We start from the raw sequence: 22,624 nt of genomic DNA on the forward strand, positions 1-22,624 counted from the left end.
GGATTTGGCCGGACGTTTTCTTACAGTGGCCTTACCGTCTGCTTGGGGGCTTGGCCCTGTGTGAAATCCTGCCAGCATGCTCCGGTTACGTGACAGTTAACAAAAGCCTTAACCTAACCCTTTGGGGGTTACCCTATTTCTCAGAACAGTGATTTCAGAGCTCCCCTCTTCTGCCACCTGTCCCTGAGAAGTGTTCCAGGTTCCACAGGGGTCCTCCATTTGGCAGTCTAGTTCCTTCCAGTTTGAATAGGTGCTTGCAGTATTGGCTGTAACATGCAAACAGGCAGACTAATGTGATTCTTATGTGCTAGTCTGTGAGGCTGCTAACATTGGCGATGTGAGTATATTAGGACATTTATTCTATGAAATCAGCAATGAAGAAAAATCTTGCTGCCTAGAAAGGCACTAAATTCATACTGACAGTACAAGTTAGTCTTGAAAAGAATGTCACGTTTTGGTACATCAGTCTCATAGAGTCTAAGGAAGAAGCAAGTAACTGGGACTTGTACTAACTTTCTGTTTATAGAAGGTGGTGGAGGAACATGCTCATTTAACAATGAAATGATGTAAATGAAGAGACATTTTGGAATTCAATATACAATTGGAATCGTACTCCAAAAGGGCAGTGGGTGGAGGCACATGGCCTTTTTGCTGTCATTGGTGCTGCTCCCTGATAGCTGTAGGGTGGGATCTATAAGGAGTACACAGGTATATCCTGTCATTCTCCCATCAGGGCTAACTCGAGATCTCAAACCACCTTAGGAAATTAATTATGAGGTTAGAGCTGGGACAGCAAACAGATCTCCCCTTGCACACCAATTCCAATCAAGTGCCAATTATGGCTCCAAATGCTGTGTTGTGAGAGGTTCTGAGGCCATGTCCAGGCTCAGTAGGAAAGAATATGGTGATCAATAAATACCACAGTCTTGGGTATTGAGGGTGGAGATGGCAGATGGTGGTATGAGGTGGTATTTTGGTTTCTGGCTTGGTAGAAAAACAAAATACAACATAGGGCACTATACTACAGAGCAGGGCAGGAATTCCTTGGAATTTGTAGAATTCAGTCACAGGAAGTTCAAGTAGAAACATTTTAAGGAAGGGGGGCGGATTGAGACAAAAGGGCATGGAAAAAAAGGGTAAATCTTTTGATCGATAAGAATGCATTCGCACTGGAAAAACGTCAATGCTCCACAGTGGGAGAGGGCATTGAAAATTGGGTTGGTACCAGGAAAACCCCAAATCATCAAATCTATTATTACTTAGGGTAAGAGGAAAATTTAGTACAATGAGGCCCTTAAGTGGAAGTCCAGTGTACTTATTAAATCCTACTAAAATATCCTTAATTCTAGAAGGATGGATTTGTTGATACTAAAGTTTTAAAATATGTGAACTTAAAGCTGGTCATACCGAACCATCATACAACACAGTTAACACCTTCACCTCCCTGGGTAGGTGCTCCCCACAATCACCAACAGGTCCAAACTTTAGTGGTGGTAAGGTCTATTATAACTTCAAAGGAGGATGCAGGCTTCTCAGTCCCTCTGCCAAGCAATTTTAAGAGGAATTGTTATTCAGAGGACATGATCTAGAAATAGATAGGAATCAGAACCAAATGCCCATCTGCAAAACAAATAAAAACACACTATCTTGCAGTCAGTCAAAACCAGATGCTAAATGAATGTGGAATTCCCTTCAAGGGGGTTAAACTTTTGATCAACAATGAAGCTTGAAATCATAGTCCTGTGATTCCTTAAAGCACTGCCACCCAGTTGTCAGACTGAAGAATTAGCTCGTAAATTCCCTGAGCTCTTCGTTCCACTCTTCAGATGACTGTGGAGTTGTTCTCAAAGAAACACACACTAATTCAAAATTGTGCTGGTTATTTCAAGGCAGGCAGTGAAGGGTAGCCTGGGATAGAGAAGGCATTTCTCTTTTAACCTAGACTAAAGACACTGTTCTCTGAAGCCTCTAGTCACTTCTACTAAAAAATAAGTAAAATGTTCAACGTGGAACTTTATTCAACTTTTTTTTTTAAAATAAATTTATTTATTTATTTTTGGCTGCGTTGGGTCTTTGTTGCTGCGTGTGGGCTTTCTCAAGTTGCGGCGAGCAGGGGCTACTCTTCGTTGTGGTGTGCAGGCTTCTCATTGCGGTGGCTTCTCTTGTTGTGGAGCTCAGGCTCTAGGCATGCGGGCTTCAGTAGTTGCGGCTCATGGGCTCAGTAGTTGTGGCTCGCGGGCTCTAGAGCACAGGCTCAGTAGTTGTGGAACATGGGCTTAGCTGCTCCACGACATGTGGGATCTTCCCGGACCAGGGCTCGAACCTGTGTCCCCTGCGTTGGCAGGCAGACTCTCAACCACTGCGCCACCAGGGAAGCCCTATTCAACTCTTGACAATAGAGTGAATGACTTGAATATTCAATACTGTCTGCTATGCTAACTTGCTCATAACAGTCAATCCAGACAGGTATATGGCATTACCATGACAGACAGTCAAGATGGGAATTCAAAAAAGTTATCAAAATTATGAGGTATTGGGGTGGGTTTTCCAGGAAGACCATCACTGAAAGGGGTAAGACACGTTAACCTTCATGTTCCTCTTTGGCCACGACAGGTGGGCAAGACCTGGACACGCTGAAGGGTCAGTGTTGTATGTTGGACAGAAAGAGGACACAGAGGGACTTCCCTGGTGGTCCAGTGGTTAAGACTTCACCTTCCAATGCAGGGGATGCGGGTTTGATCCCTGGTTGGGGACCTAAGATCCCACATGCTTCGCGGCCAAAAAAACAAGACATAGAACAGAAGCAATATTGTAACAAATTCAATAAAGACTTTATAAATGGTCCACATCAAAAAAAAAATAAATAAATAAAGAGGACACAGAGTTGTAGCCTCTCTGTTCTCAGAAGTAATGAACCAGAGAGATTCACAGTATGGTGTGGTCTGAAGTCAGAGGATGAAAAATATGGGCTTTCAAGGTACTTTTCCAGCTCTGACTAAGAGACTAAGCCTCATTCTAGAATTTCTCTTGTCTTGCTATGGGATGACATCACAGTTAGGCATTTTTTTGGTCATGCCATCTCTTTATTTCCTTTTTATAGTCTCCCAACTAGGAGAAAAATGTTGGTTTTATGGGATTTAGTAGGAAGGAGATTACAAACTATGCTGCCAGTTCTGGAAACTATCTACCCCACAGGCCCCATGCAGATTCCCTGTAGGCCTGTTCCTCTCAGGGCATTAAATAATTCTGTTTGTGCTTCTAATGTAGTCCCATGATTTTATTTCTTAAGAAACTCGAGAAAATGTACAGCTTTTGAACTCTTTGTCCACCACTCAGTCATCTGATGCCCACCTAGGAGCTTTTGCGATCAAGTCAAAATCACAACGTATCCACTGGACCTCAGGGCGGTACACGCATCCTCAGATGATTGTTGTTGTACACAGAAAATGAGGGAATACAGCTAAGACAAATACCAGGGAGCTCCCAAATGGCAGTTCCATTTTCATTCCTTCATAAAAATCCATAATAATTCATGGTTAGCAATAAACACAATCATTGTGCTACACCATAAACCACACTTTCTGATCAACAGAAAATGAGAAAGATAATTATAAAATAAAATAACAATGATAATAATACCATAACTTAAGATCTTTCATGTAGTCCAGCTACAGAATTTATACAAAATGGAATAATTTAATGAAACAATACTGCTCTCTGTATAAGTTAAATATTTTCCTTCAGCCTACCTAAGAGCTATAAATTACAGACACTAAATTTTAAATCAATGTCTCAACATAAAGTGTAAACAAATGGAGGGATCAAAACAAGCAAAAGGAACTGCTCTATATTCCCTCCTGCTTTTCCTTTTTGGCCGATGCAATCAGTGACACCCAGAGGAGGGTGATGTTTTCATCTGTACTGGAAATGGTTTAATACCTGTGTATGTAAGTCTTTCCTGAAGTCCAGTCCGATGCAATATCAGAGCGTCTAGCCACCCTCTCCAGGTCTTGAGCTTCGAGGTTGTTTGGCTTTAACTGATTTTGGAGACAGAGACAGGAACTAGGCCAACATCTGTTTTTATATAAAATTCTAGATAAAAATTTCCTTAAAGCCAAGGCACCATGAGGTACCTTGGGATGTTTCTCAGAGCCCATGACCCTAGAGACAGGAAGGACCTCATGCCTTGGACAATATTTTTCCAATCTCTGCTTAGCATCAGTTGTTCTTTCTATGAAGTTCCAAATCCAATTATTCAAAACTACATTGATCCAAATACATGTTACAAGTAGCATTTAACAAAAATGCTATCGTGATAGGGGAGGGGTTGCCCTTTGCAAGTTGCTTATTTTGCCTTTATTCTGATAGTGGTAGCCAGTCACTACAGCTTCTGGGATAGAATGAGTTAACAAATAAAAACATGGGGGATGGTTTGGGATTGGACATCGGGCAGACTGACACACCTCCTAGCTGTCTTCAAGGACTGTTCTGTTTAAATCAATAAAACTCTAGTAGACAAGCAACCTGGTTCCAGGGTGGGGTGATCCCATCTTCTGCACGTAGTTGAACTGAGACATTCTGAGAATGTCCTTTTACAAATTCCACATTTGCTCTTCCAACACTGTTGGACATTCTCTTTTTGTCTTCTTCTCTCCTCCTCAGGCTCTCCCTCCCCTGCCCCCTTTTTCTCTAAAAGAAGCGGCCAACAGGTGGAAAGGAAATAGGCTACAGGAAACTGGCACTTGAGTCTGAAAAATCAACACATTGGTCAAGGTAATGCATTTGCCAAGGTAGTGACATTGACAGCATAAAAAGCAGAAAATTTGTCAAGGACAAGGTTGGACACTGTCTGTAAGTTTCACTACCAACGCTGCTCAGCGTTTTAAAAATGAGATCAGCTTTGACACACACAGTTTTCTTTTTCCTCCTAGAGGAAGCACATGCCCTCAAAGGCCTTGGGTGCAAGTCTCTGGTCTCCAAAATTATCTAGGTCTTTCCATCACCCATCTGGACAAGCTGGGTGAATTTAATGTGGTCTGTTCACAGATTACCTGGAATTGCTTTTCTTTTGCTGTTTTTGTTTTCTAAAATGTTCAGTATGTCTTGCTCTGGCTCTTCTTCAGTCACTTATGGCCAGAGGAACTGGTCCCCTGTTCAAGCAGCAGTAATACCTCCTGGCTCCACAGATTCCCAAGGATGTTGCTCCTGAATTCCACTTCTGTTCTTTCCTCCTTTCTTTCTTTCTCTCTCTCTTTTTTTTTGCAAGAAATTATTGTCTTTCTCTCTATCATATATAGTTCACTCTTTACAGTACAAAGTGTTAAAATGTCAAACAAAAATAAATATCAGTGTTACAGTAGCTAGAATATTCAATAAAATAGATCCCTGCCATTCTTGATTGAAATGTTCAGTGAGACTTAATTTCATTTGGATATTTTTTTCCAGAGATTTGTGAAGTCTCATGTTCCTGTTATTGCAGCTCACGTCTAGGGGTAAGAAAGATGGGGCAGCTCTCTTCCCAGACAAAAAAGCAGGGAGAGAGTGGGAAGAGTCTGGGTGTGGGATGGATGTGAAATGCCAGTACAGTCATGAGATCTTCAGGGTAGGTATTCTTTCATTACCAAGTAGCAGAGCTGTAGTGTTTATTGGTCCTAACTGTGGCATCAGAACGCTCCCCATCTGAAGAGTCACAGTCCGATTCTTCAAACTGCATAGGATTCTGCAAAGTCAAGACAACATAAGACCTTAATTCCTTTCTGCAATCACTCAGTAAACATATTTTGAGCACCTCTCATGTGACAGGCGCTGTGCTGGGTTGCTCGCTAAGATAAAGGAGATCAGGTCCTGTCCTTGTGGGGTTTACGGAGAAAGAAGACATATAAAGATGATGATGGCAATTATGACGAAGGTGATGACAGTGATAACAGTGCCCCCAAAGCCCTACATATATTGTTTACTATGTCCCAGGCACTGCTGTAAGTGCTTTAACATCTATTAATCCACTCAATCCTCACAACCACCCTATGAAATAGAGGCTGTTATCATACCCATTTTACAGATAAGGGAACTGACCTACAGCGAGGTTAAGTGGCTTACCCAATGTCACCCAGTGAGTTAGTGGAAAGGCTGAGATTTGCATCTAGGCAGTCAGATTTCAGGGTCTACACTTCCAACCACTATGCTATCGTGCCTCTCAGAAGGCAGTACCGTCTGTGAACTAAAGTGTTACATGTGCTCTGATAGCATGTAGGGGCTGGTGGGGACACAGAGGAGGGAAGCTCACACCCTTAACCAGGTTGGGAGATGGGGTCGGAAGTGATGCTTGAGTGAAATCTTGGAATGAAGGGTTCCTGAGCAGTTCCGTGTTTGTGCTTCCTTTGGGAGAACTGCCCCCATTCTGGGGGGGGGCTTTGTTATCTCTGTACTTCTACTGACTTCATGGAGGCAGTTGTTTTATCTTATATACTAGATGATGATTGTAAAGGCCCTAAGGACTTGAGCATGTTCTAACCCAAAGAGCTCCAGGAAGGGAAGAGTGATGAGAGGAGAAGGGAGGAGAACCCCCCACCTCATAGCCACGGTCCTCCGCACACAGCTTGCCCAGAGACATCTGCGTCTTCACACGGCGCACAGCACACTCCTTGTCAGACAGCCCGTCTGAATGCGAGGATATCTCAATGGGGATCTCCGGCGTCTGGGACAGCAGGTCATCTAGCTTCTCTGCCAGGCGGTCTTCGAGTTTATCCACTAACTCCTCAGGGCTGTTTGAGTGGTCACTGGTATTTCCTTCCTCTCCGTCAGACACAGAGAAATTCTCAGAGCTAAAGGTTGAATATGACTGGCAGCTGCTGATACAGCGATGGGGCCTAGAACCACAAAGAACCAGAGGAACTTAGTCCCAGGAACGGCTACTTTCCTTTTTTTTTTGGCATGCCCCGGGATCTTAGTTCCCTGACCAGGGATCGGACCCACGCCCCCTGCAGTGGAAGCGTTGAATCTTAACCACTGGATCGCCAGGGAAGTCCTTACTTTCCTTTCCTTGTCTGTCAGTCGCAGCCTTGGTGGGAGGTGATCTAGTTCTTTTTTCCTGCCCCTGAGGGAGAGTCAAATCCCAAAAGGTAGAAACTGTTTCAAGCAACAGAGAGAGAAATCTGAGCTTTGTTTGCTTTATATGTTTATGTGGCTCCACACAACGCTCCAAAACTGATGGCTACCGCTGGTCTTTGAGAAAATCAGCTGGTCTAATGACACTGTGTACACCGCTGTGGTATGGAAACGTTCACATTGAGAGTATGCTTCTTATACACAGAGAATCAACCACCTAGGTTCTCAAGGGTGAAAGAGACTTTGGAGAGTCTCTGGTCTGACTCCTCTCCCAGAGGAGAAAACTGGAGGCAGAGAAGGGAAGTGACGTGTTCAAGGCCACACAGCAGAGCTGGGCTCGGGCCAGGTCTACTCACGTGCCACCATGTCCTTCCCTACCTGCCTGGGCATGGTGGGGCGTTTCTCATGGGGCAGAGCGGCCCAGAAGGCCGACCCCCAACAGAAATGTGCTTGGAAGGAACATTCACTCTGCAGCTGTGGGCGCTGCCCAGCCAGTTGCTGGCTCATTCCAGGTAACATCTGGGTTTAGCTCTGATGAGGCAAAGCTCCTGGGGTAGGGGGAGGGGATTTACGAAAGTTCCTCATTTCTTTTCCATTGTTTGCAAGAAGCCTAGTAAATAAGAATACTGTTAGCTTACACTGACTTAACAAACAAAACAAATAAGAAAAAAGAAGACTGCCCTTTCCCTCTGTCATTGTCTGATCTTTCTGTATTTCTTAGTACAAAGCGATTTTGATGGCATATGATCTGAGTTTGGGTGATGGGCAGGCCAGGTGATGGGCTGGGGGCGGGGGTGGCATCAAGGACACATGAAAAGAGGCCAGATGGAGGAAGCCCATGTGGGGAACGGAAGTTAAAGTAGGACTCACACCTTCTCAAGGCTGGTAATCCAGGGGCTTCCCTGGTGGCACAGTGGTTGAGAATCCGCCTGCCAATGCAGGGGACACGGGTTTGAGCCCTGGTCCGGGAAGATCCCACATGTCGCGGAGCAACTAAGCCCCTGCACCACAACTACTGAGCCTGCGCGCCTAGAGCCTGTGTTCCGCGACAAGCCACTGCAATGAGAAGCCTGCGCACCGCAACTAGAGAAAGCCCACGTGCAGCAATGAAGATCCAACAAAGAAAGAGAGAAAGAAAGAAAGAAAGTCTGGTAATGCAGAAGGGAGACAGAGAGAAGAATGTTATAATATTAAAAGCAAAACTGTGAGGTAAAACCAAAATTTTGCATCATAGCAAGAAAGAAAGGTGGGAAGCCATCAGGTGGGCTGAGTTAATGGTGGTCATAAGAACAAAAGCTGGAAGTAACATAATTGTGATGCCTGTAGAATGAGGTCAGAGGATGAAAAGACATTTTATTCGGGCTCAATGTCCCTGCATAGGAGAAAACACAGCGTCCAAGGAAACAACAAGACAGCAATGGCAATGTGGTAGGAATAGCTCAGGGGATGAGGACAGATTTCAATTTTGTGTACAGCATAGGGACCTGGAGTACAATTTACCAAAGTACTAGAAGTCCCTTGGTTTTAGGAAATTCCTGGTTCTGCGTAGGTACACAAACCTTCCTGGGGGATTCTTAAAGGCTTCCTCTTCAAAAACAGATGCCTAGTAGCAGAAAAGCCTCCTGGGAGGAAAACTACCTTCCATACTTCTACAAAAGGGCAGCTCTTAATTCTAGAAATGAGGGGTGTGGTCCTTCTTTAGTCCTATAAGCAAAGTTATTATTGCTGGCTAGGCAGGAAGCTATTTCTAAGGATGGGTGGAAGGAGGACTCGACTCATTTAATTATACTTAATTTGAGGTATAAAACCCAAGGCATGGAGAGTGCTATGGATTTAATTGCATCCTCCCCAAATTCATATGTTGAAGCCTTACCTACAATGTGACTGAATCTGGAGAGAGGGTCTTTAAGAGGTAATTAAGGTTAAATGAGGTCATATGGGTGGGGACCTAATCTGACAGGTCTGTGGCCTTATAAGATGAAGCTCTCTCTCTCTCTCCCCCACCATGTGAGGACAAAGCAAGAAGGCTGCTGTCTGCAAGCCAGGAAGAGAGTTCTCACCAGGAACCTTGAACTTGGACTTCCCAGCCTCCAGAAGTGGGATAAATAAATTTCCATTGTTTAAGTCACCCAGTCTGTGGTATTTTGTTATGGCAGCCTGAGCTGACTAATATAGGGAGGCACACTAGAAATCAGTAAAATTACCCATAAAACAGCACAGCCATCTCTCATAAACTGCCCACTATGTTGTCAATTATAACCTTGAATCCATATTTATTTTCCCCATCTTGCAGTTCCTAGCTAGTGAATTTGGATAAACTAGAATCTGCTGTGCATAGCCAGCTGCCAAAATGGGCAATGGTAGGTTCCAACTTCCCTACAAGCTGGCTAGAAAGCAGCCTATGATCGAACCGGAGGGCAAACTCAGGATTTTCCCTGATTACACTGAAGGCAATCACATGTGTTTATTGGTTTTACCTCTGTCTTCGTGGAAATTCAACTTCACTATCTACTTCCCCTTCTTCCTCTTCAGAGGAGTCATCTCCACTCTGAGGAGAACAAGGAGGGAAGAGTCTTATTTCTCTTTCTCTCTCTCTCTTACACACACACACACGCACACAGTCCCTGTAAAAGATTTAATTTTCATCAAAGACATTGAGTGGTAGCTTGCTGTTATTTTTAAACATATATCTCTTCATTCATTTAGCAACTTTCCCTGGGTGTCCATGATGAAAGGCCCTGAACTTGAAGAGGGGAAACTGGAGAAGAGGTCTTGGATTTTGGGGTGGTGTCTTGTAACCATTGTCACTTGTGGTTCTAGGCTCTGATATAGAGACTCCAATAAGAGGTGATCTTTTAGTTCTTCAAAGCCCAACAACTACTTTTTCCCCTTTTATGTACCAATCACCTTTTCACTAATATTATAGTTATTATGCTTACATCATCTCTATAACTAAGACATACATTATTTAGGGTCAGACCCCATCTTGTTGTACTGTATTCCTCCTCCACCATTAATACAACACTGCATACAAGGCAGGTGCTTAGCACATGACTGAGTCAGCATGTGGGCACAGACAAGAGAACTCTGGTTGGGACATCTGAGGCCTCATCATTGCTGGGGCTCTGTGGTTGATCTGGAAGGGTGGGTAAGTGTCCCATCTGAGAACATGATCTTCCCTGTGAGGGAAGATTCCATTTCCCTTCCAGGGCATAGGAACAGCCCCACTTCAGATCAACTGTCATTAATGCACGGGATTACTACAATCCCTTGTGAGGTGGGTAAGTGGGTCCAAATAACTGTACCAAAAATTGAGGATAATTTACCTTTAAAGTCATTTCTGACAATCCATCACTTTTACCCATTTGTATTCTGATGGGCTTTTTTGCGTAGGAAAGACAGGGATGGAGTTATCCTGACTGTGGAGATGAGCACTTCCCCCTAGAAGACCCGTGGGAGTGTATCTCAGCAGAGAGAAGTTAAGCTGCTCTGTGGGAGTGTGGTTTTAGTGAGGCCAAAAGTAGAAGGGGTGTGTTCCGTGGCCTGCAGACCCACGGATGCCTCAAAATGGCATCAGGATGGTTCAAAGATACATGTTACTTGGGAGGGGACGGGGGAATGGGGTGATTGCTAAAGGGTGCAGGGTTTCTTTTTGGGGTGATGGAAATATTCTAAAATTAGTTGTGGTGATGGCTGCACAACTCGAGAGAAAGAACTGAGTTATACACTTTAAATGGGAGAACTGTGTGGTATGTGAATTGTATCTCAATAAAGTTGTTATGAAAAAATTATGTTATTGGCTTTAGGGGTCAGAGGAGCAGAGACTGACTTAGCCCAAATCCACTGCACTACCTGAAACACAATTTATTTCTGGGAAAGCTCAGTCAATAGCAGCACTGTATGCGGAGGAAGAAATACAGTTCTGAGACAGTGGCCTTCAGCTTCAACTTCTTTTCTAGTAAATGTCTAGCTGACCAAAACATCCTCATTTACATTTTAGACATTTTCATTCCTTCAACTGAACTTCTGATGAACGATGATATGAAACAGTAGTTAGAATTGAGTGGGTGTTTTCTCTGTGCTAAATACTTTTCATACCTAGTGTTATTTTTAACACATTAGCAAGATGAGCTCACATTTTTGGAAGGTTGCTACGTGCCAGGTCCTGTTCTGAATGCTTTATATGTATTAACTCATTTAATCTTCACATCGACCAATGAGACAGGGTCCACTATTAGCCCCATTTCATAGATTAGAAACCGATGTTCATAAAGGTAATAAGTGGAAGAGCCTGGCTTTGAACTCAGGTCTGACTCCCAAGTTTGGGCTCTTACCCACAAGGGAGGAGAGGTAGCCTGCCTCCCAGCTAATAAACCACAGGCAGCCAGTGGGCGAGGAACAGGTTTCAGTGACTGAGAACCAGCTGGATCATGACGGTTATTAATTAAGGTGATACTGTGAAGAAAGCTAGTTCCATGGGGGATTAATAGATGTTATTTTAAAAAGGCAATACGGTCACATAGGTGAGGGAAGTGCTGGATTAAACAAGGTTATTGCATGATTTCTCAAAGCCTAGGATTTGTTAATGTGAGCTTAGGAAGCTCCAAGAGGGGACAGAGAATACTGTTTCCCAAACATGTTTTATAACGGGAGCCTTCCTTCTTGCTACATCCCTTAGGACTAGGCTAGAGTAGCGGATTCCAAACTATTTTGATGACATGTTGCTAACATATGGCTATTTTTCATTGATAGATTATCTACATTTGAATCAGTCCCCTGATTCAGGAGTTTCCAAAGTGTACTCCTTAGTCCATCACTTAAGCAGTGTGGAAAGTATTAAAAGTAAATTGCTATTTATGCTTTTGTTATCTCATCCTTTTACAAAATGCATATTTTTTATGTACGTTTTATACTGCATAGAATATGACAGGCTCTGACATTCCTTGAAGGCAGTGACACACACCGCGGCTGTCATCACACCTTACCTTCTGAAGGGGCCTTGTTTTTCGAGGTAGCGCTGGGGGGGTGATGTGATGAGAGGTGTTGAGGGATGATGCAGACCCACAGCCGCTGAATTCCTTTTCTTCCATTTTCTCAGAACCTTGGGCATTTTCCGAGAGAGGATTGTGTGCTGGTGGCTTGAAAAGGTTGGGGTTCCTCCCCACGGGCTTGGCAGAGGGGACGTCTACGGACCCATGCTGTTCTGGCCTGCGCTGGAGGCAGGGGTCATAGGGGTCAGCCTGACAACAGCCCCAGGGGCCAGCCTGGCCCTTGTCGGGCTCAGAACTTTTCCAGCAATCTGCTGCCACGGCCGTGGAGATGAGGTCAGGGCTGGAGCCAGGCATCTGTCTTTGAGCATGGCTGCTGAGTGGGCTCCGTAGGGCTGCCGCGGGGCCAAAATACCTCAGGTTGTTGGCGCAGGTTGCAACGTCCTGTCCGTGCATATCGAGTCTGGGACGGTGACTCTGAGACGTGGCAGGAGGGGGTTGCTGGTGTTGCTGCTGCAGAGGACTACGGTGATGGGGAGAAGGGTATTCGGACTGAGCCTGGTGCAGGTAAGTGGGATGGGGTGAATTTTCCCGGGCTGGCTGGCTTTTTAAGATCGCCGCAAAGTCACTATGGCTGCCTCGGCTACTCCCGCGGCGGTGGCGTGGTTTGCTCCGATATCGGCTCTTGCTGCTGGAGGTGGACATTTTGGGACTTCCAGACAAAGGGGATGCAGTGGGAGCCACTTCCACACTGGGGATACCTTCAGATCTCAACAGATCTGGCCTGGGAGAAAAGAACAGGTTTGGTTTTAAACACATGAAGACACATTCAAGTTTGGGGAAATGTATCCCAGGCCTTAAAGTACACATAATCTTTGAATCAGCAGTTACATACACAGGGATTTATCCAGTGGAGATAACGGATGTGCACAAAGATGTATGTTGGAAGATGTTATGTTAAAGCATTGTTTAAAATAGCAGAAAGCTAGAAACAACCTAATGTCCACTTACAGAGGATTCCCTTTATTCCTTCTGGATTTTATTCTGTGCTTCACTAGCTGAGTACTCAAACCCCTTTAAATTCTAATTTTACCCTACAGGCTTCTTGACCTCTTCCTCATAGTATCAGCTCTCAGCTTGGTGCCAATATGCCAAGGCACAGGCATGGGTGTTTGCTCACGATCAGAACTCTGTCTGGTGATGGATCCCATGCGGGATCACAAAGGACAGAGGTCTGGGACCAGAGAAGGAAACTGCAGTTAATTAGACAAGAGGCTAAATTCAGGGAGTTTCGTCTAGACATGGTCCCCTTGAGGGCTGCTACTAAGTCATATCCACCTTTGCATGTGGAGGACACTAGCAAGGAGTCTTGCTCACAGTAGGTACTCAATAACTGTTTCAGGAAGGGGCCGAAGGGGGTGGCAGTAGAGGAGGGGGAATTAATAGAGAGCCCAGGAGGTTGCGTAGAGCCAGTAAGAGAAGGGCTCATGTGGAACGACCTGGTATTCTACCGTGTTCCTAAAGGGAGGAGGGCCTCTCTCAGCCCACTGAGCTAGTCACGTGGCTCACGTGCAGGAGGAACCCAGAGCCTGCAGGTAAACCTTACACACACCAACACCAAGGCACACAGGCAACCAATAAATGATTTCTAAACTGAAGAACTGATTCAGGGCAGAGACTCTAGGATGCCAGGTAGTATCGCTACCTCCTTCCTCCCAAAGAGTAGCCCCACCCTTCTTTCGGACCAGACAGACACAAATCAGCTGGAGATTTCAGAGCTGGAGGGCCCAAACTCTTTTTTTTTTTTTTTTGAAAAAAAACAACAGAATCCTTTACTCAGATGAATTATGAGAAACCCAATATATAAAATAGATACAGTAAGAGAACAGATTGGTGGCTGCCAGAGGTGGGGGTGGGAATAGGGGGTGGGCGATATGGGTGAAGGGGGTCAAAGGTACAAACTTCCAATTATGATATAAATAAGTCATGGGATGTAGTGTACAGTATGGTAACTATAGTTAATAATACTGTATTGGATATTTGAAATTTGCTAAGAGAGTACATCTTAAAAGTTCTCGTCACAAGGAAAAAAAATTTGTAACTGTGTGTGGTGATAGATGTTAACCAAACTTATTTTGGTGATCGTTTTGTAATATACACATATGTTGAATCATTATGTTGTACACCTGAAATTAATATAATGTTATATGTCAATTATATCTTAAAAAACCCAAACCCAGATATAGTAGAACAGCTGAAGAGAGGAGGGAGAGCAGAAGCCCCTCCCATGGGGCTCCCCCTCCTTGTCCTCTCTACCCCTGCAGTGGCCTCAGAGACACCTCTGTTCAGGCCCTAGGGGGTCCCAGACCTTGTAAGGAAACCACAGATGCAGTCCTGCCTTCATCCTATGTGATGAAGAACCCAAACCCCAGCCAAAGTGGCTCCTGGTCTCACAGCTCATTACTATTAGAATCCAGACAAGCAGTCTCTCCTACTTGATAGTCTGGCTTGTTGGACGTCAGAATACAGCTTGAAGGTGCGTACAAATCACTTGGGAGCTTGTTGAAATGACTGCACGGGTCTGGGATGGGGCCTAAGAGCCTGCGTTTAGCAGCCGCGCTCTCAGATGATGCTGAACTAAGGACTACAGTTTGAAGAGGCTCACGGGAAATCAGTAGGCATCCGGCAATAGGAGATGGGTTTTTCTTCTCTTTCAGGAGAAGTTCAGTTAAAGGCTTGTCTTAGCACAGAAGTTCCAGGTATAATTGGTTTATGATGAGGCGGGTAGGGTACTGTGCTACTGTCAGCATCTTCCTGTCTCAGATTCACAGCTTTGTGGTCAGCTGGCCAACTTGTGGCACAGAAGGCATCTGGATCGAGGAGGTCCTGGGGCTTTTTATTGAGGAAAGAGAGCCCTCCAAGGCCCAGTTAGGGCATCTATCAATACTTACACAGTAACTGGCTATGGCGGGATCTAAAAGAAAGCTAAGGTGAGAGTGCCATTAAGTCAGGTAAAGGCTGTGTTTATTGAACCTGGCAGTGCAAAACTCAAAGAATAACGCTGAGACAGCGCTTCACAGTTGACAAAGCAATTTACAATATATAAAACACAAGTTTCCTACCATTACAATATCCATGTTACAGATGAGGGCACTGAGGGATCAGAGGGTAACTTAGCTGGCTTGTGTCTCTCACAAAGCTAGTAAATGGTAAAACTCACAACTTGAAGCCAAGTTTTTGAACACCGAGAAATAGTTCTTCCTCCATTCCAAGCTTCTCCATATTATGAAGTATTTAGATTATCTTATTAGACTATACTCACTCATGATGGGCTTGGTGGATCCATCACTGAACTCCGACTCTCTTTTCAGTCCCTAACTAAACACAAACTGAAACCAAGGCTAAAGGATAGTGGATGGTTTCTCCTCTCTGATCACCTCAGTGGGCATTGGCCTTCTGACTCCATAATCACTGGACTGTCCAAGTAATCTGAAACATAAATCTTTCCAGGGGCAATCAACTGAAAGCATAACTCTCTGCAACTCTAATACCTACTCCGGGTTACCTTTCCAGACAAGTTCAGCTCACTGACTAAGCATCTACTGGTGCTATCAAACTCTTGCAAATGCATTTCTCACAGGCAAAATAAAAGTAAACACAAGCTCACACTGTGAAGAATTAAACAGTACTATTTTCTCCCAAAGTGCTCTTTGTTTTAACTGTCGGCAGACCGCAGGGAGGAGCCAGCAGGTGAAGTCTGTGCCTCGTTTGTACACCAAAAGAAGAGAGGTGCTGGGATTCCTGGAAGGTTTTGCCGGGTGCCAACTGAAAACAATTTCTCAGAGCTTGACCAGAAGATGGTCAGTAAAAGCAAAACTGGAATGAATCCATGTAGTTATCCCTCAGTAGTTTAGATTTATGTTAGTCATGCTGTGCTGGAATGGTCACTGTTCTGAAAGCCTTAAAATACACGCTTGGTTTGCATTTTCTCACTGTCTTTATTCTTCCTGCATTTAGCTCAAGTCTCACTGCTGGGTCTACAACCCAGGTTAAGGGATATTTCCTTCTTTTGCTTTAATTTAGGATAGGGTCAACTCTCTATTCCTTGGGAGGAATGAGGCTCTAGCAGAGTCTGGTAATAAAAACTGACTGGAAGAGCATTCTAAAATTAAACTAATATAAGGAAAATGTGTTATAATTAGGGGAAAGGGCATCTTTTAAAACAATTAAAAACCCATTTTTTTTTTTGAGCAACTATGATTTCCTAGGTGATTTCACACGTTGTCTTATTTAAACCTCATGAAAGTTCCACACAGGAGTGGGATGAGGGGAACTATATGGTTAGACACAGGTAATTATCAAAGTGCCTGCTTTTGTTTTTGGTGGTGGATTTACAGGCACTTATTACATTATTAAAAAGAACTAACTAAATGAATAAATAAAAGTGGGACATGCACGGACCAATGTTGCATAAATCAAGAATTATGGTGAACTCAATTCTGTGCACTAGGGGTCAAAAAAAGAAAAAGAAATCTCACGTGCTATAGTTACACCGTTTTACCCATGGGGTTGAGAGTGGTCAAGTGACATGATCCAAATCACACAGCTTCTAATAGGCAGAGCCAGGATTTGAATCCAGGTCTGTTTGGCCCCCAGTTCATTTCTCTTTTCATTATTCCATGCTAAGGTAATAAACATCAAAGCCTCAGACAGTAAAAACTAGATTCCTGGAGTCCATGACACACTCTCTCCCACCTGCCTAGGCCATATCTAGAGGCAAGTGCGCTGACGACGTGGTACCGTGTGGCCACACCCACCATCATCTGATCATGTATTTTAGGGGCATGTTTCCCCATTCATCTGAATATCAGGTCAGTACAGGTGCTCACCGCTTGGCCTGCATCCCAGGTCTGTGAGGCACACCTTTCTTCTTCATGAGTTTCTCCATGGCATTAGGGTGGATTATTGGACGGACAGGATGTCGTTTGTAGGTCCCAGGATACTTCTTCTCCACTGCTTGCTCACGCCTGAAGAATGAAAGAAAAAGCTATGTCTCATTCACCGCAGACAGAAAAGTTGGGCAGAATGTTTTCACAGGTTAACTCCACCCAGAGATTCTGGCCACACTTAACAGATACAGGCTATCGGAAGAATAGCAAGGCGGCTCTTCAGGTTAAAAAGGAAAAAAAAAAAAAAAAATTCAAACTAACCTGACTTCATTTTTTTCTTCAGGTCGCAGATGGACTTGGAGGCCAACCCTCCTGTCCCCAACATGCCTCATGAGACACACAGCAGTGGCTGAAGTCCTACTTATTTTCAGCAGCTGCTGTTTTAGTCAGGACCCCAGGGTTTCTCACCATTCTCAGGAATACCCTGAACCACTTGCAGCAGCTGCCTTACTTCCCCAGGGGGCAGTAAGCTCCCATGCATCCACACCAGGCTCTTCTTGAAATGAGGACCCCTTTCCTGAGCCATTCGGCAGGTTGAAGTGGCAAAGGCTTGTCAAGCGCATAGTCCCCTAGAACCAGCTCTGTGGCAGCTCCACTCAGCTGTAAGCCTCACCGGGGCGGGGTCCTGTGCCTGGCACATGCCCTAAGGAATGCTGGGTGGACGAATAAAATAGCTGCCAGTTCTGAGTAGCAGCAACCTGGACGAGTAGTACATTTCAGCCAATGGATAGACCCAAATCAGTCAGGACACAGTGGTCTGGATACATACTTGATTAGCTCCTTCTCCCGCATTTCTAGCTGCAGCATGATGGCACTCAATTCCATGTATAAATTATTAGCCCGCTCAAGTTTCCTCTCATAGTGCTCACGAATATCCAAAGCATGCCTATCAAAGAAAACACGGAAGCAGTGAAGCTGATGAATGTGAGGGAGAACTAAGGTCAGCTCTGATGAAACAAGAACAGGGTGGTTTATCTCAAAAGCACTTGCCCAAGGGCCCTCTAAATTTAAGACTCCCTTGTCCGATGCAAAGACTCAGACAAGAGTGAGTGGGAGATGGGAAATCCAAGTTTTCCACTTAGTTGATTGTTAAGGGTCATATCCAGCCATATAGGATAGCCAGGAGGGCTACAGATAAAACTGAATGCAATTTATGTATAATGTACAGCCTTTGTCTGTGCAGTATTGGCAATATCTTAATAAGAATACAGTATAATATATGTTAAGGGAAATATGCAGTTAAAGCACGGTCACTCATCACTCATTTATACTTATCCACACTACAGATCCTGTCTAATCTAGTGGTTATCTGAGAACATGTGTTCTATCCCTTGACAGATTATGAGCCTCTTGAGGCCAGGGACTACATCTTATAAACTTCTGACCTTTCATGTTACCTAGGACAGCGGCTGAATAAACAAATAGCATTGCTCCAGGAATCTTGTTGCAGAGATATAATAAAGGAGGATAACAGAGGTGGGGGGGGGGGAGACGGTAAAAAAGTGATATAAGGGAGGACCAACTTTTAAAGAGAATAACAATAACCAGCAGAAGTGCAAGGTGTGTAGAAAATGAAATGATTCACAGCAAGGGTTCCTGCTAATATCTGAAGACCTGGGAATGAGAAGAGGTGAAGTAGGAGACATCAGCTGACCTGAGCTCTTCTCTGCGCCTTCGAATCAGTTCTTCATCTAATCGGTGGATACAAGTTCCTTCACTTTTGATCTTCTCAAAGTGTTTTTTTACTTCTTCTCTCCATTCAGCCTAGGCAAGGACAAATTAGATTTTGTTAATAGTCCAGGAGTTTTAATCCCTGATATAACCATAGGATCATGTACAAGATTTTCCCCCCTGTATGCTTCTACTAAAGAGCCTTATAGAATAGATGTTCAATAAATGTTATTTGATAGCAAAATATCTCATGCTAGTGTATCTGCACACCCCACCCCACTCCTCACCCTGTTTTCTGTATTTAGTCCAGTACTCAGTGCTGTCTTTTCTAATTTTCTTTCAGTACTAACCGAAAGAAACATCACAGCTGGCATGCTAGCCATCATCTCTGGAACAAAAGAGCTCAATTTTAAGTCAGGATGGTGGCTGAGAGAGCCTGGCTAGAAAGAACAGCTCTGATAACCATATGGTACAAGCATGTGTCAGTGACAATATGATCGTCTTTACATTTGGACCAGAATTCCTCCTAGGCTTTGTTTATGAAAATATCTTGAGAAAATATTTGGAATAGAAGATCCAAGGGGCAAGAACAGCGGAGATGGGGATAAAAATATGGGGAATTATACGGGAATTTGGAGGTGGGGGAAAGAAAAGAAAAGAGAGAAGGGGAAGGAGGAGAAAGAGCACGGCCAAACATTTTAGTAGTTTGACAAAAATTTTAGGAGAGGGATGGATATCTAATGTGTGATTTAAGTTGTTCACAATGTAAGCCTCTTCCAATTTCCTAAACCTTTAGTAAAGCCTCTGACATTCACCTTGACTTTGGATGAGTGTTTTTATTTGTTTTGTTTTTTTAAATCAAGGAAAGGTGCTGAACTTCATGCTTAGGTCAAAGACAGGAAAAAGATAAAGGAACAACCAAAAGATGGCAGGAATGGGGGCCCAAGTAAACAGAGTCAAAGTGTCCATGAAATTATAAATCTCCCAGGAATTCACAGAAGTATTAAAAAGGACATTGGACTTTCCATAGGGCATTGAATTTCAGACCAATTTATCTAAATTTTAGGAGGTAGGAACATCTCTGCAGGAATATAGTCTACAGACCATTTCTAGAAAAGCAGCTAAAGGAGACGCTTCCTCAAATTATGTACACACTACTATCCCAAGAAGCTAATGAGATTATCTAAAATAATTTCTAGTGAAGGCTAGATATGTAACCAAATGTTTCTAATTGTATCATCTTCTTCTAGAGCTATTCTATTACTTTCAGATTCATGTTAAAAATGATCTCTGTAGATCATGGAAGAAATTATGCTTAAGTAGTTGTGAAGTTACAGAAGTTTCTCCCCAAATTTGCTGTTTCTCGTTTTTTAAAAAAGTCTTGATTGAATTTGCTACAATATTGCTTCTGTTTTACATTTTGGTTTTTTGGCTGCGAGGCATGTGGGATCTTACTCCCCAACCAGGGATCGAACCCACACCCCCTGCACTGGAAGGCAAAGTCTCAACCACTGGACCGCTGGGGAAGTCCTTCATTTATTTTTATAGAGGAAATTATATTGCAATTATTTAGAAAGTGGTCATCCTACTTATCTGTTTATAATACATTAGATCTTCACATATATATATGTTGACTGACCATTGGGGGGAGAGATTTCTGTTAGTTGACTTTCGGGCATCAAACCTGACAGCCGATGTCATCAAAGAGCGGAGCTCTAGAATGCACTGTCCATTGTTTGGTAACAGTCTTTGACTGTATCTAAGCAGTAAATGCAGGTTTGGCTGAGCCCCAGGTAATGCTGTTCTCTCAGGCATCAGATCAAAGTCATGAAGTAGGAAGAGCATTTGAGCTTTAAGAGGCCAAAGATGAAAATCAAGAGTTGTTGGACCTAAGAAGGATAAGGGAGAGGGCCAAATGTGGGCCTTAAAGCATCCTCTTTTGTGAAAAACATGTCAGTAGATTCTACTCCAGCACTTAAAGAAGGGACCAGGAAAAGGAATACCTCCCTCTGGCAGTGAGGAATCAGATATCACAGATCGGATTTTTTAAATTCTAGAGGAAATAAACCTCCTGACATCTAGCTTACGGGAATGTGAAACTTAAAGAAAACCTTCTCAAGATTGAAACTTATTAAGAAAGTAGATTTCCCAAAAGAAGTTCCCTCTGTGGGAAAACACCAGGTACTGATTAATAATGTTTTCCCCAAAGGTACTGTGTTACAGGTAGATGTTAATTTTGGAGTTCCATCACTATACTTAGAATCTTTATGTAATAGGAGTTCCAATTTGCACTTAATCTGCAATTTAGACATTTCTGGGCATAACTAAGAAATGGAGGTGGGCAGGCTGAAGCCAATTTGCACAGAGATTAAGGAGTCTATGAAAGAAAATATGAGGGAAGAAGGAATCCTGTGTGATCTTGACCTATAACAAAGCCATCAACATAGGAGTGGAGAGGCATTTCCCATTTGTTCCACTAATATCTGTAAAATTTTGGGCCATAATCAGCACTATTCTGCGACCTTTAACAAAATGTAACTCAACAGGGAAAGGAACAATTCATTGCATAAACAGAACAATGTGCAACTTTGGAATATGGAGAAGTCCAGAGCTTCTCCATAAAATAGCAGCTCCTGGTGGGTGATGGCAGTGCCTTAAGGATACGGCAGTGTCCACTGGATGCCAGCTGGGGACTACAGCCTTTCAGCAGAAAACAGTACTAACCAATAAAGTAATACCCAGCAGATGCTTGGTGGAAGAGTGCTGTTCCAGCTAGAGTCACTGGAAAGTAGGGCAGACATTAATATGAGGCTGTTTGAGATCCCCCCGACTCGTTACTGGGGATTCCCCCAAACTGCATGTAAGGTGGAGGGAGGGAGTACGGAGTGCTTCACAAGGTACTTAAGTCCTGTGTAAGCAGGTAAGGGAAAAATACAGTGACAGTTGGGTTACTGTCATGAATGGAATCCTCTTTATAACCCACATAAGGCCTGGGAAAGGCTGTAACATCTAGAAGGTTTTTGTCTTCTCCAGTCTTTCAGTTATTCAATCAGTAGACTGAAGCTCTTGTACCCAAACCTTGCTTCTCTTCTCTCTCATAATATGTGTCAAAATGAAGCTGAACTAATATATCAATGGATAAATAAAATAGGGTATATCCATACAGTAGAATATTATTTAGTCATAAAAAGGAATGAAGTTGTGACATATGCTACAAAATAGATAAACCTTGAAAACATGCTAAATGAAACCAACCTGACACAAAAAGACAACTACTGCATGATTCTACTTCCATGAAATATCTAGAATAGGCAAATTCAAAGAGATAGAAAGTAGAACAGAGATTACCAGGGGCTGTGGGGGAAGACAGAATGGGAAGTTATTGCTTAATGAGGTAGTGAGAAATTTTGAAAATAGATAATGGTGACAGTTTTATAACATTGTGAATGTAATTTATGCCACTGAACTGTATATTTAAAAATGGTTAAAATGGCAAATTATATATATATTTTACCACAATTTTTATAAAGTAAAAAAAGAAGTTGAGCCAGCTCCAGCCTAGCTTGAGGAATAGAGAAGCAGGATGTTGAGGGGCTAAATAGTGGGAAAACATAGATTCTGAGTCAGAAAGGTCTTAGAGGTTGTCAAGTCCAAATCTTGATTGGCATGAGTCCTCTTTACTGTCTCCCCACGTAAGTGCCCAGCTTGTGCCTAAGTGCCTACTTGCTCATGATGAAATTACTCTTCTTTAAAATTTATTTATTTTTATTTTTGGCTGTGTTGGGTCTTCGTTTCTGTGAGAGGGCTTTCTCTAGCTGCGGCGAGTGGGGGCCACTCTTCATCGCGGTGCGTGGGCCTCTCACTATCGTGGCCTCTCTTTTTGCGGAGCACAGGCTCCAGACACGCAGGCTC

At 43.4% G+C, this 22,624-nt stretch overlaps 1 protein-coding gene across 1 annotated transcript in view; it reads right to left on the reverse strand.

Annotated features, from left to right (window-relative positions):
- Window positions 1-5,522: 5,522 nt before the first annotated feature.
- MAP3K13 (mitogen-activated protein kinase kinase kinase 13) overlaps window positions 5,523-22,624 on the reverse strand; it is a 46,492-nt gene continuing 29,390 nt past the window's right edge. Inside the window, exons 7-13 of the mRNA XM_082840465.1 lie at window positions 18,696-18,805; window positions 17,811-17,927; window positions 16,982-17,119; window positions 12,090-12,876; window positions 9,582-9,652; window positions 6,569-6,866; window positions 5,523-5,719 (exon numbers count right to left, since the gene is read on the reverse strand). Of these exons, the coding sequence (XP_082696591.1) occupies window positions 5,618-5,719; window positions 6,569-6,866; window positions 9,582-9,652; window positions 12,090-12,876; window positions 16,982-17,119; window positions 17,811-17,927; window positions 18,696-18,805 (1,623 nt within the window). The 3' untranslated portion in view covers window positions 5,523-5,617. The remainder of the gene's footprint in view (window positions 5,720-6,568; window positions 6,867-9,581; window positions 9,653-12,089; window positions 12,877-16,981; window positions 17,120-17,810; window positions 17,928-18,695; window positions 18,806-22,624) is intronic.

This window comes from Leucopleurus acutus, assembly GCF_964270905.1.
Source record: "Leucopleurus acutus genome assembly, chromosome: 5".
NCBI classification, from domain to species: Eukaryota; Metazoa; Chordata; class Mammalia; order Artiodactyla; family Delphinidae; genus Leucopleurus; species Leucopleurus acutus.